This window comes from Schistocerca americana, chromosome 5, assembly GCF_021461395.2.
Source record: "Schistocerca americana isolate TAMUIC-IGC-003095 chromosome 5, iqSchAmer2.1, whole genome shotgun sequence".
Classification (NCBI taxonomy): Eukaryota; Metazoa; Arthropoda; class Insecta; order Orthoptera; family Acrididae; genus Schistocerca; species Schistocerca americana.
Window position 1 is genome coordinate 654,233,159 of NC_060123.1, and position 14,188 is coordinate 654,247,346.

Consider the following 14,188-nt stretch of genomic DNA (forward strand, 5'->3'; position numbering starts at 1 on the left):
CGCGTTTCGTCACTGGGTTATTTGGTAACCGTGATAGCGTTACGGAGATGTTTAATAAACTCAAGTGGCAGACTCTGCAAGAGAGGCGCTCTGCATCGCGGTGTAGCTTGCTCGCCAGGTTTCGAGAGGGTGCGTTTCTGGATGAGGTATCGAATATATTGCTTCCCCCTACTTATACTTCCCGAGGAGATCACGAATGTAAAATTAGAGAGATTAGAGCGCGCACGGAGGCTTTCAGACAGTCGTTCTTCCCGCGAACCATACGCGACTGGAACAGGAAAGGGAGGTAATGACAGTGGCACGTAAAGTGCCCTCCGCCACACACCGTTGGGTGGCTTGCGGAGTATCAATGTAGATGTAGATGTAGATGAAATTCAAGGACAACCTGTGCTTCACAGTTTATCCAAGTCTGTGAGTAAGGAAGCATTTAACTTCATCACTCCTATGTTACTGAGGTGTTCCGTTCCTTAAATAACAAGTGGCCTGTTGGTTACTAAATAAGTAACCATTTCACCGTATCTAGTGCCAGTGTTGTGGTGATGAAAGTTGTAAACTTTTTGCACCATGAGTAGTTGCCTTTTGACATAAGGAGGCAGCTAACTAGGGAAGGGATTAAGAGCTCAAACTGTAGCCATCAATCACCAGCCTTTGCCTGTCCGCCCTGGTAGCTGAGTGGTCAGCGTGACAGACTGTCAATCCTAAGGGCCCGGGTTCGATTCCCGGCTGGGTCGGAAATTTTCTCCGCTCAGGGACTGGGTGTTGTGTTGTCCTAATCATCATCATTTCATCCCCATCGACGCGCAGGTCGCCGAAGTGGCGTCAAATCGAAAGACCTGCACCAGGCGAACGGTCTACCCGACGGGAGGCCCTAGCCACACGACATTTCCATTTACCAGCCTTTGCCACCCACAGTGTACAATGCTTAGTATTTGTACAGTTACATCAATCATAAATAACAGAGTCACAGCCAGGTGGGGCAAAATAAATGTTTCATGCCACTGCAACATCTGGCACCTGCTTGCCTGCTAAGTCCTATGCTGATACATACAAGGATGTTTAGTCTCCTTCCTTTAAAAATCTTACAGATGTGACAAAATGAGTTTCTCACCAAATCTGCGACTCCAGAACTTTGTCAACATGTTTCTGTCAACAATGGTGTCCATCAAGTGCAAGTAAATAACTTGTAAGATTTTAACAATAAATTAGATTTGTGGACCATCTCTTTTAGAATCTAAGTTGGAACTGGCCCTTTCTGACCAGTCCTCTGTTATCCGAAGAGTCAACGATAACTGATGTGCTTAGTTAGCAGTTTGGAGGACATGGTTCAGAAATGGAAAATTACCCAGATATAATGACCAATATACCAAGTTTTTTCTTGTGGGTATTGTGCTCCTTATTGGAACAACAAGCACATTTGCACTTAAAATATTTCTCAGATGAAGAACACTTCTTATTTGGAAAAATTTGTATGAACTGGATCTTCAGAGTTCATGACAGACAGAAGAATAATCCAGCCAAGAAAGAGCACAGAAAGCTGTCACATATCCACACAAACTCTCATAAGCTTTGTCGCTGTTGTCAAAAAATTATGTGAGGTAACATTTGTTTAAGAAAGTTTCTGATATTTCTGATACCGCGCGCCGCGGAATTTCAATCCGCGCCAGACGTCATGGATGTCGAAGACCCATAGAGGTCTCTGCACCATCGTGCCGTAAGCTGTGGTGGCGCGCGCCTCCTGGCCCGCTTTTAGTGTGAGGGTGTCACAGTTAAACACATGGTCCCAGCGGCCAATAGTGGCGCCTCCGATAGCGTACTTAAGTGCCAGCTTCTTGCTCAGCCAGTCAGTCTAATCTCGCTTATGTCGGTTTACACCTCGCTTTGCACTAGACTGCTTACTTCCTAGTTTGTGTACAAGTGGATGTGTTTGTTTCCCTGTGACTCTGTTGTTCCGTCTTGTTGTATTCGTTCTGTCCTTCATTGGTCGTGTCCGTCCTCCTCCGTTGTGTTGTTGTTCGTGGACCTCTCCGCGGGTCCTGCCGTGCTTTCCGTCCTTGCTACCCCGCGACCATCCTGGTTGTAGTTACAACAATATTAGTACCTTCAATACACTTAGGTTATCAAGAGTTGAATGGAACTTCCTGAATCCCAACACTTGAAGCAGTTGATGGCTCTCCTTGTCTCAAGAACACAGGATCGATAATAATACATCATCTTGTTCATAAGTTGTCTTCACACAGCTCACTACAATATCTTACTGTAGAAAATTGGTATTGAATGTCTTCTGAATGTACAATAACATATTTTAGTGGACTATAATGAATGGGGTCTTTCTCTTGCACTGTATCACCAGCCACAGACAAATGGAATTCTTGTTTCCACATGCAGAAAGGGCAATTGTGTGGTTCTTTATTGGTGGAAATGAATGTATGGTTCATATAAATAAATGCAATTCAGTCTATTCAAGGCATCAACCACTCTGCAGCATCCTTGTGTTTTGGAGAGGAAACACTGTGTATTAAACAATTGTTTCCATAGTTATAAAAGTGGTGATAAGAATTCATGAAATTTGCGGGTGTAAGTTGTTCTGTTCCTATACTTTATAATAAGAGACTTTACTGTTACAAATGATAAGCCAATGGAATTTTAGTCTAATTGGTTTCTTTGTTATCTACATAATGAGGTGAGTGTAATATACATTCCTGTGTAGGTTGGGGCCACAAATACACTTACCACATTGCCCTCTCATATGACCTTTTAGTTCGCTTGTTTTCTTAAAATTTAACTAAGGAATTATTATTTTGTAAAATTTTTTGACACTTTGTATATTTGTGCACTGTAATGGGTTTATATTTAATACTGTTATGTGTGTTGCGTATAGCACATCTGAAGATGACATTGTTTACTTTTGAAATCAATCAAGTGAATTAAATAGCATACATAAAACAGCACACCTGATTACCCAACACAGAATATTTATTAAATGATAAACATAACTTCAGCATACCTTAAACTACCGGAGATACTTTAATGAACTACACCAATGACAAATGACGCAGCAAGAGGAACATCGCAAACAACAAGAATGCCACTAGAGCTGTCCCTTCTAGCAAGCAGTATGCAACTAGTGTAACAAGTTTAGCCACACTGCTCTTGTCTATGAAAGCAAAAGTAAAACAAAGGCTCATCCTAAAGAGCAAGTTGATTCAATATCACTGCCCAGACTTGCAGACACAATTTGAAATTTGTATTCATGGATCTTGGATCAGGAAAGTACATTTTGAACAAATACAAGAGCAGCTAGTACTTAACAAATATACATAAGTTAGGAGTTCCACAACTGTCTCTCACAAAACATGGTTTACTCTCACAAAATATGATTTATATGGCCTGCCATAGCATGATGAAGTAGTTGTTTTTTCAGACATGGTAGCGAGGACAGTTTTTTAAAATTAACTTGCTTTGTTGATTGTGCATGGGCACAAATAAACATGCATATGGGGTGAGGGGGTGCTTGCCTACCTGCTAATCTACTAACTGTCCTCTTCCTTACTTGCTACCTACTGCACATTTCACAACCAGTGACTCATCCGTGTGCTATGTGGGCCACGTGGGCAATGAGTGAAAGCATACGTCCTCGCCCGCCCTTACTTGCTTTCTTTGTTTCAGTTCAGTCAGTCAGTCAGTCAGTCAGACAGACAGATAGATACACTCTACGCTGTTGCAGTGGCTGTGCGCTGCTTAATAGTCAGCTCCCAAGGAGATTAAAGGTACGTAAATATATGTAATCTGTCACACAAAAGCATGATTTTTCTGGTGATGTGTGGTTAGAAGTAGCGCCACAGGACCATAGAGCTGAGTTGCCTGGCTTGTGTGTGCATGTTTCTGGGATTGCTGTGAGCTGTTAAGATGACACCTAATATGGCAGCCATGTTGGCAGTGATATTGCTTGTTCGGTGAACACGTGTGGTAACTATTGTTTATTAGCCACTCTTTTGCATATGTTTGTCACACATTTCATGGTGGCTTCCATGATTTAGTATGAAACTGATAGCAGAAACATTGCCAGAAAACGATGCTCATGTACAAGCTCCAAAGCCTCTGACACTGATACTGCACTGTATCCTTATGAACTGGTGTCAAACTATACATACCAGTATATACATCCCTCTTTGATGTGTACAAGTTTAGGAAAGAAGAATCCAATTTATTGTAATTCAGATTTCTTAGAGACTGACTTTGCCTCTCAACTGCTTGTTTACCTACATTTTATTCTGATTTTTGACTGACTAATGAGACTTATGAGAATATTCATTATTTTGTTCTAGAAGACATGTGATTATGAAGATTGTTATATTTGTTGGCTGGTCAGCAGGCCATGTTTAAAATACCAAAAGAAAACTCAGAGACCGTAACAAAACTAAGCTTTAAGGCAACAGAAGTTATTGCCAAAAGAGGACAACCTTTATCTGATGGAGAATTCATCAAAGAATGTTTGGAAATCTTTGCATCAGCATTGCGTCCAGAATGGACATTATTAGTGAAAAATACAAGCTTGTCACATCAAACTATAGCACTCTGAGTTGATGACATAGCAAAAGATACTGAAATTTCACTCAAAACACAATTAAAGTAATGTGTGCTTTACAGCTTAGCGCTTGATGAAGTGCTGATGTTTCAGATGACAGTCTTTGTAAGAAGAGTGACAGAGAACTACACTGCAATCAAGGAATTATTTGACTTGCATTCAATGAAACTTAAGACAATGGGACACAACACATATGATGAAATAAGAAGTTGTTTGGAAAAGTTTGACCTTCAAGGTGAAAATCTTTCTGGGCTAACAGATGGTGCGCCACTGATGACAAGGAGAACAAACAGATTTGTGGCTTTGATGAGTAATCGCATGACATACACAATTGTAAAACACTATTACATTATTCACAAAGAACAGCTGTGTACCAAAGATCTTGATTTGAAGAATGTAATGAAAAAGGTATATTATCTGTCAATTTCATATACACAACAGGACTAAATCACAGACAATTTCAGACTTTTCTGTCAGAAGCAGGCCCAAGGCATGATATCATATGGCTCAGCAGATCAGCAATGCTCACACAATTTTATTCTCTGTTGGGTGATAAAAAACCTTAATGAGACAGACAAAGGACAAAATTCCAGGTTTTTGGAGAATGAACAATGGTTGAATGATTTGGCTTTTTTAGTTGACATGACTACATACCCCACCAACCTAAATATAAAGCTCCAAGGTAATACGTGTAGAAATGTATGGACATATTCAAGGATTTATTGAAATGCTTATCTTTTTCAAGAGAAAGGGAAAAGACAGTTGGGTCACTGGGAGATACTGGATTTCAACATGTATGTATCTTTGTTGCAAATAATAAGGAATGAGCCTGACAATAAATACACAGATTTTAAAAAAACAAGAGCCCTTTATAAAAATGTTACAAAATCCTTTTGAGGTTAAGAATGAAGACATCATGTTACACATATAGACGAAGTTGACTGAACTTAAAGGTAACGAAACCCATAAGACAACATACCAGAGTTGCCTGCAGAATGGACTGGTGATTTTATATAAAAATGTATCAGACCTGATAATCATCCCAACCTATCCAAGTTAGCACTTGAACAGGTGCCCGTACTTGGAAGTACATATATCTGCAAGCAATTTTTTTGATGAATGACAAATGTAAAATCTAAAACAAGATCTTCAACGACACATGGCAATCTCAGCATAATTCTCAGAATTTTGGTAACAAATATATCTCCAAATAATGAAGAGCCATGGAAAAAAAAGCTTTTTGCTCATTGAATATTCATTTTTTTTCATCTGGGCACGCAAAAGGCTGTTTTTACTTGGCGTTTCTTCAACACGCATCCAGTTTTTCATGATAGTGCGCCAGTGTGCAGTATAAAAGCAGAAGCTGCCTCTTCCTCTGTGACTTCTTCTGTTTCCACAGGATGTACTGTTTTGGTGGGGCGAAAAGCGTGCCTAATCTACCATTCTAAGTACCCTGGGAACAGTATTATGGAGAAAAAAAAAAACGGGTACCCAGAACAGTAGACTAGGTGCGCTCTCCGCCCCATCGTAACAGTAAAAGCTATGGAAGTGGAAGGAGTCGTGCAGGAAGAGGCAGCCACTGACACTGTACCACACTGGTGCACTATTTGGAAAAATTGGACACATATTGAAGAAGCACTGAGTAAAAACTGTCTTTTGCCCACCCTATAAAACACCAGCATTCTTGGGAAGTGTCAAAGACGATATCGGTCTGCAGAAGGCTGCTGTATTCCAGATTCTTTGTCAACGTTGAAAGATATATTGGACAGACAGTGTGCACCATCAAAGATCATTGACAAGAACACCAGAAGCACCCTCGACTGATGTAACCCAACGAGTCATTGGTCGCAGAGCACTGTTTGTCTTAGAACCACGCGATGGAGTACGAAAGAAAGCACCAGGATCTTAACGAGATTGCAGCTATTATCTTAACAAGGCTTGGGAACCAATATTGAGTTTAATTAAGACAACTCTCAGGAAACAAAATGATCTGCCAACTGAGATAGCGTCTCCGCAGTCGCAGGTGTAGACCATGGAGGGAATGGTTCGTGGGGAGGGGTGGGGGGGGGTGGAGGGGGGGGGATCGGTTGCAGCTCAGCTGCATGTCCTCAGGAGATAGCTCAGTTTTTCTCAAGTCACATTATCAGACAAGTCCTTCCACTCCTAGAGCCTTCAATGTACACCTTCCACCTATCTGCACTTTCCTCTGCATTTGACAGTAGAATTCCACTTGCACACTCAATACTGATGCCTTGCCTTTCAATGTTACTGCAAGTTGTTTTGAATCAGTCCTGAATTTAAAGTAACAGGGATATTGTTGGGTTTGATGTGGAAAGCATGAAAAATTATTTGTGAATAATGAAACCCGTCTGTCCACATAATGATGAAACAAATTACTGGCTTTCGCCATTTATATTAAAATGAAACATTTACTTACATAAAACTTGCAGTGCCTCGCAAGTAACTATCATTTTCATATTGGGAGGGCTGTGTGCATATTTCTTTATCAGCTTTTGAAACAACTGCTACACATCTCATCTTCATTTTAAAATAAAAATATACAGCTTTCCTCAGTCTAAAAGTTGGTATGAACACCACAGTGTTTTACAAGGCATCATCCTGTAGGAGGTGGAATACCCTTTGCCTTCTTTCAACCTTAGAAATCACTCACCCAGCCAGTTATGGAAGAGGGTGGGACCCAAATTTTAAAGTGTAATGTGGATTTGGTGACAATGTTCGTCTTTGCATTTTTCACATTAACAAATCATTGCCACTGCTGAAAGAAGCAACAAGTGATGGGTAAAAAGTCTCAGGAACAATTGGAAATTGAACACCAGACCTTTGGATTTGGATTGTGGCAGTTATTCACTGGGCCACTCCATCTGAGTTTATATTTCGTGAGTAAATATGCAATAGTATTCTCAGAATAAATGCTTCTTTATCTAACATACATAGCAACACAAAGTGTTTTCATCAGCTGAGTGCCTCTTCCATTTTCTCACAGCCTCCTATGACAGTACTGGAAATACTCACTGAGAGTATGTGAGTCAGTATCACTTCTGCTCTACTCAAATGGCCACCAACTCTGTTTGCACTGACTGGCCCCAGCTGTTGCCTCCTAAGGGAGTATTGGAGATAACCAGAGGGAGTGCACTAGTTGGAAACTCTGAGTTACCTGCTGCTTATCCAGATCCGATGGCAAGTTCTAGCCAGCAGCCACAGACACTTCTACTGTTGCTCCTCTCATGAGCACCACATCAGTGTCATAACTGCAAACTGAGGTTCCATCCTGAGTGGCTGTGTGGACAAGGACATTTCAAAGGTATTCCAGGTGACAGGAGATAGAGTGATTTCTTTCTGTCTTTGTAATCTAATGTGTACTATGGCCACCAAAGGGCAGTATACTAGACGATTCAGACCTTTGGTAATCACAACAGCTTCTGTTAATTGCACTGTCCTCGTAAACATTAAACAAAATTTATACTCCGGGTGCATACTATCCCTGGAAATTCCAAAATCTTGGTCATCTTAATGAAATTACGCTCACAGTACTATATCCATGTTTATGCTGACGCCTTGGGAAATGCACAAGGGGCCACTGCTATCACTGAAAAACAAGGCCATCAGCTGAGCTGTCTGCCTAAATTATGATGACAATGAGATGCCACCAGCTGCTGGAAGCCCAGGAAACTGCACTCACCAGGAAAACAACACTGCCAAGGATATCATAAAATTCAAGGACACAGCTGACAGCGAGACGTCATAGAGTGTTAAACCAACACAGTGGAGGGACGTAGTGGCTTTGGCAACCTTACCCCATCTGCCTTGATGCTAGCTGGGACATTTCAGACCCTATTGCCACTATCAAAAGGGAGTACTGGTAAGTACCAGGAAATCTATGTTGTAATGGCAGAGGAAACAGTTCATCTAAGGAGAACACTGTCGTAGAATTTAATCAGTACCAAAAGCTCCAACTGTGACACATCACCATAAGCCACACCTTGCACAACACACTGTCATTACAATATGGAGCACAAACTGGACTCTTCACGTACTGGTATTTGTTTATTCTGTACTCATAATTTTGCTTGTAAGAACATTTCATGGCAGACTACATGATTCTAAGAGGTTATTTATAAATACCGTACACCAAGGATTATAAGTTGTGCTGTAGATACTGATTAGTAATAACGCCAGACTGTACCTCGGTGAAATTCATATTTGTGACTCAAATCCAAAGTGATCATGACAACAGATTGGACACTACACACAAGAATAGATATTATCTTTGGTTCTTGTTAGAAATGCTTTCCTGAAGTACAATCTTTGTCTTATAACACACTAGTATAGAAACTGGGAGAAGCGTTCATGATGTAGCTGTATCAACTATCATTAAAAAAGCTACACCGAGTTACAGATACAAACATAAAAGTCTACATGCAGAGTAAACTAGACATGCATGTATTTTTATCATTCCTCATGCAGTATTCAGAATCATTAAATTCAGGTAAGGGGACATAACTATGACACATGTTCAGGCAAACAGCTGACCAAGGTGAAGAAAAATATGCACGTAGCAGAACAGTTGAAGACACAGAATCCTCCAATGTTTGTCAATAAGGTTGGGCATAATATTTTCTCTGTTGGTTTATCTGTATCCATTTTATGTTTATAGCATGTATTAGTTGCAAGAATGCTATTTATGGCTTAAGATTCACCAACAAGAATTTGACATTTCATTGGTCTCAGCAAAATTGACAATAAAACATGCAGCTGAAGGTTCTTCTTATGCAGAAGTATATTCGTATTGTAACCACTGAAGCACTGGCTTAACAATTATCCATTACGAAGTATATTGTTTCTCAACGAGCAGCAAAGTAATCTCTGGTTGACAATGACACACACACACACACACACACACACACACACACACAAATGGTTAGAGCTTCAGAAGCAAATGACCAAATTATGGTTCAGGAGGGAAACATAAAATACAATAAAATAAAATAAAACTGAAATGAGAATTATTGTAGACAACATTAAACAAATAAATGGCACACAGTTGCCAATCTGATGCACGTCTTGATACCTTTTGCATGTTTCCGACAACACAGCAAACTGCTTTGATCAAATTTCATAGTTTGTTGATACACCTGATACAGAAGTCAGCCATCAGCCTCTGCTGTTGAAGCACCAGGACACTAGCAAGTTTAATATTTAGCTTTCCTGTTGTGTTCACAGTTTAATTTTTAAATACTTTTATATTTTTATGTGCCTGCATAGTTTCATTCATAGATTCATGTAATTGAGAGGTGTTGTATTGTGTTTCAATAATGGTAATGTGTATATTCGTGCAGTCTGCAGCACAGTAGTCATTTGTTTGTTCCTTCTGGATAGCCAATAACTATTCGCCACAACATAGTCAGCTACCAGCCTCCATTGGTGAACCTTCAGGAGGCTCGCAAGGCAGATATTTAAGCTTTTTCTGTTTGTTTCACTGTTTAAATCTTAAGTTAGTAGGATGGATAGTGTTGTGTACATAGTTACACGTAGTCAGCGCGTACACAACTTTTCCACTAGAGCGTGCCCTGCTAAGCACAACAGTGCAGGCGCAGCACTCATCCGTCTCCGCACTATGAGGTGGCACTGCCATAGACACGGACCAAATTCTGCTTCCGCCGATCCGCGTATTAATATGTAACGCAGCCAATGGGATTGCTGCTAACGTAGAACCTTTTCTCCTCTGGATCACACTCGCGCAGTGATACATGAACGCGCAAGGTATTATAATGAGTGTACAGACTGTCTGCATTTGTCTGCACCAGTCTGTACCAGTCTGCATTAGTCTGTACGAGTTCTACATTTGTCTGTACCAGTCAAGTTTCAGTCTGCGCCTAATAAGATTACCATATTCCTGTACATAGCCTTGAAGATAAATGTATAGACACTTTTGTCAAGTATCAGAGATATATGTGAGAATAAGATTAACATACTAATACCAAAGGAACTTCAGATTGTCAATTGTTAATAGCATGCAGAACCAAGTTAAGTAATTTTCATGCTAGTTATTATTTTAATAAATGTGTGTGAAAATTAATCAAGTTCTGTTTAAAGTTGGTCACCATCAATCTGCTACTCTAAGCATGCAAGTGGCATTTCTATCGTCTGATCTAACGGCAGAAGATAAACACGACACGATAAGACCACGAGACATATTGCTGACACTCGCCTAATTCGTTAGAGCGACAAGTCAAATAATCTGATGGTGTGTGTACTGAGGGTCTTACAGTACGCACGCCACAGATAGTGTGTGTGCATGCTGTAGGCGGGTGCAGGAGGAGCTGGACGCAGTATGTGAATGCAGCTGGAGACGCTTATGGCAATGGTCAGCCACCTGCAGGCTGCTGCCTCTGGGTATAGCGGTAGCAGAGCATCTGGCACATTGCATGGGACAACTCAGGTGTCACTTGTTTCGCTCACGTGCTCTGCTACCAAGGCACCCTGCAGTGTACCCATTGCAAGGGGTTCATGCTCACCACATGATGAGTTGCAGATTGTAACATATTCATGGTGATTATGGTGGATAGTCAATGTGGAGGCTGGCTGTCTGGCCTCACCCATTCACTCAGTGAGCGGACAAGTGGCCATTCCTTCAGCAGGCTCTGGCTCTGAGTAGGCACAAGGTGGAGGGCTCACTAGTTATCAGAAGCTCGAATGTTAGGTGCATTAAGAAGCCCCTAAGGAAAATAGGGTCCCGGGCTGGCACTCAGTATGTCTGCCGGGGGCCTCATCAGAGATTTGGAGGGGCCCTGCCTGCAGCAATTGAGCGTGCAGGGCGCAATTGTCTGCAAGTTGCAGTTCGTGTTGGCACCAATGACATCTGTTGCTTGGGCTCCAAAGCTATCCTCAGTTCGTACAGGCATCTAGTAGAAGGGGTGCAGACTGGTGGCCTCCCATGTAGGGTGCAAGTAGAGCTCACAACTTGCAGCATCATTCCTAAAGCTGATAGGGGTCCTTTGGTTTGGAGCCAAGTGACGGGTCTCAACCAAAGCCTCCAGTGATTCCATGATGGTCTTTGCTGCAGATGTGTAGACTCAGAAACCATTGCACTCTTGGTTCAAGAAAGAATGTGCAAATGTTGACAGGCAAAAGTCTGTAGAAATTTCTGTGTCCAAAAGACAATGTATGTGGGAATTACACAACAGCTTCCACTATCATACCTTAGCAAACATCTTGCTGAGAAAATTCTGGTCATACATAAAATCACTAAGCAGACTGAAGGCTTACATCCAGTCACTTGTTGACCAGTCTGAAGGCAGATGACAGCAAAAGGAAAACTAACATTTTAAATTCTGTGCTTAATCATTCACACAGGAGAATCATACCAATAAACCATTGTCTGACTGTCACACGGACTTCTGCATGAAGGACATAGAAATAGGCATCCCTGGCACAGGGAAGTAACTGAAAGACCTCAAAACAAATAAGTTGCCAGATTCAGATGGAATCCCAATTAGCTTTTGTAGAGAATACTCTGTGACACTGACCTCCTTACTTAGTGTTCATTTATTGCAAATCTCTCAGACCTTAAGAGTTGTGAGAACTTGTTTAGTAGCGAAGATGAACAAGTGCTCAAAGTTCTTAAGGCATTTTAAAGCCCATGTTTACTAAAGCTTTTTGCTTTGGATGATTGAGCCTGTTATACCTCTGAATACTGACTATTCCTCCTGGGGTACCCTGTAAGCCATGAAATGGTATGCTGCACTGGGTACTTGGTGCACCTAAATAATTTTCCCAGCTTATAATTATGTTGAAACATTGTGTGTGCTGAGAGAGCAGAAAGTATTTATTTTCCTTTTGCATATACCTAAATTTCTCTACTTTCACCATAATGGTAATGCACACTCACTGACTGCAACATCCATCATATGTGAATTACATCTCCTTCGGATTCTTCCAATAAATCCTAATTCAGCATCTGCCCCTCCCCATGGCTACATTTATGTAGATATTCCCCTTCAAAAGACTCAGGACAGATAATACCCAGTACCTGACAAATGTCACTGATTTTCAGAGACCACATGTCAATTGCATAAACTAAAAATGTGGGGCTTTATGTTTGTTTACATGTAATACATTACACTTATTTGTTGTTGAGGGTCGGCAACTACCGTAACCTTTGTGCCAAGCACCGATGAAATTGGGATCTTCTTGCATCTTGTAACACATTCCTAATGATATATTGTCATACAGAACTGCATCATCCATAAACAGCCGCAGATAGCTATATATCTACTTGCCTAATCCTTTATATAAATGGTGAACTAATCACAAAAAATGGTTCAAATGGCTCTGAGCACTATGGGACTCAACAGCTGAGGTCATCAGTCCCCTAGAACTTAGAACTACTTAAACCTAACTAACCTAAGGACATTACAAACATCTATGCCCGAGGCAGGATTCGAACTTGCGACCGTAGCGGTCACGCGGTTCCAGACTGAAGCGCCTAGAACCGCTCGGCCACACCGGCCGGCAACTAATCACACTGGGGTACAATGGACACTAAGAATGTAATCAGAACTGTTAATCAATTTATTGTCACATGTTTTCACTTGCTTATTGTTAATTGCAGATTATGGAAAACAAGTCTTATCACAGTATTTCAGTCATACACACCATGGAAACAAAATGAATTATTTTGTATAAAGATGTTCATTTAGTACAACACATTACTTCACAAGAGCAATAAATAGTTAAGAGTTTCAGAAGCTGCAACAACATGACAACATATAACATGATGAAAACATTGTGCATTTCTGAAACATTGTAATGATTCGCTTTTGGCAGTGGTGAAGTAGGTAAGTATGAAGCATAATTCTGAAGAGTTGAGAAACACTTTAAACCATGCAAACACTTAAGGAATACAAGAAGTAATAACTGAAGTAACACTCGGAACGAAATCCGTCCTTGGTGCCTACGAAAAAGAAATATCTCCAATTTCTGATTCCAAGCAATAAAGTACTGTCAAGAATGTGCAGAAAAATCAATACAACAGTTTCAGGCTATTACGATTAAAAGGATACGCATTAAGAATATTACATAAGCAGAGGATGACAGATCATAATGGAATACTTGTATGTCTTACACAAAAATGTGGAAGAGTAAGAACTGAAAAAACTGCAGTAAGCATAGTGTAAGTGAAGAGAGCAATAAAGAAAATGACATTCTTTCTTGACTAACACAGTATAAGACTACTGTAACATATTTTTCCACAACATGATGCAAACAGACACACTAACCTCCTGACACAACTTTCTTCTTTCCTGTCCTTGGGTGTGTCCATTGCGTTCCTTTTGTTGCATGGCTGCATGAAAAAATTATATTACAAAAACAATCCAAACACAAAAAAGCAACAATATATTAAGTGGACAATATTTATCATGTATGTAAGAATGAAGACAGAAGATTTATTTTGTTTTCAACCAGACATGTTCCACCCATTTGTGTTAAGCATTATCAGGAAAGTAGATTGCTAATAAAATGAGTTAATACCATATTCTGCGTGTGTCAGGCATGCTGTATTTGCATTCTTTCTCTGAAATG

General features: G+C 40.5%; 1 protein-coding gene across 3 annotated transcripts in view; it reads right to left on the reverse strand.

Annotated features, from left to right (window-relative positions):
• Positions 1-14,188, reverse strand: part of LOC124615722 (WW domain-containing oxidoreductase) — a 138,683-nt gene that overhangs the window by 103,562 nt on the left and 20,933 nt on the right. For all 3 annotated transcript variants that reach the window (XM_047143790.1, XM_047143789.1, XM_047143788.1), the window contains exon 2: positions 13,885-13,949. In XM_047143790.1, the coding sequence (XP_046999746.1) occupies positions 13,885-13,949 (65 nt within the window). The remainder of the gene's footprint in view (positions 1-13,884; positions 13,950-14,188) is intronic.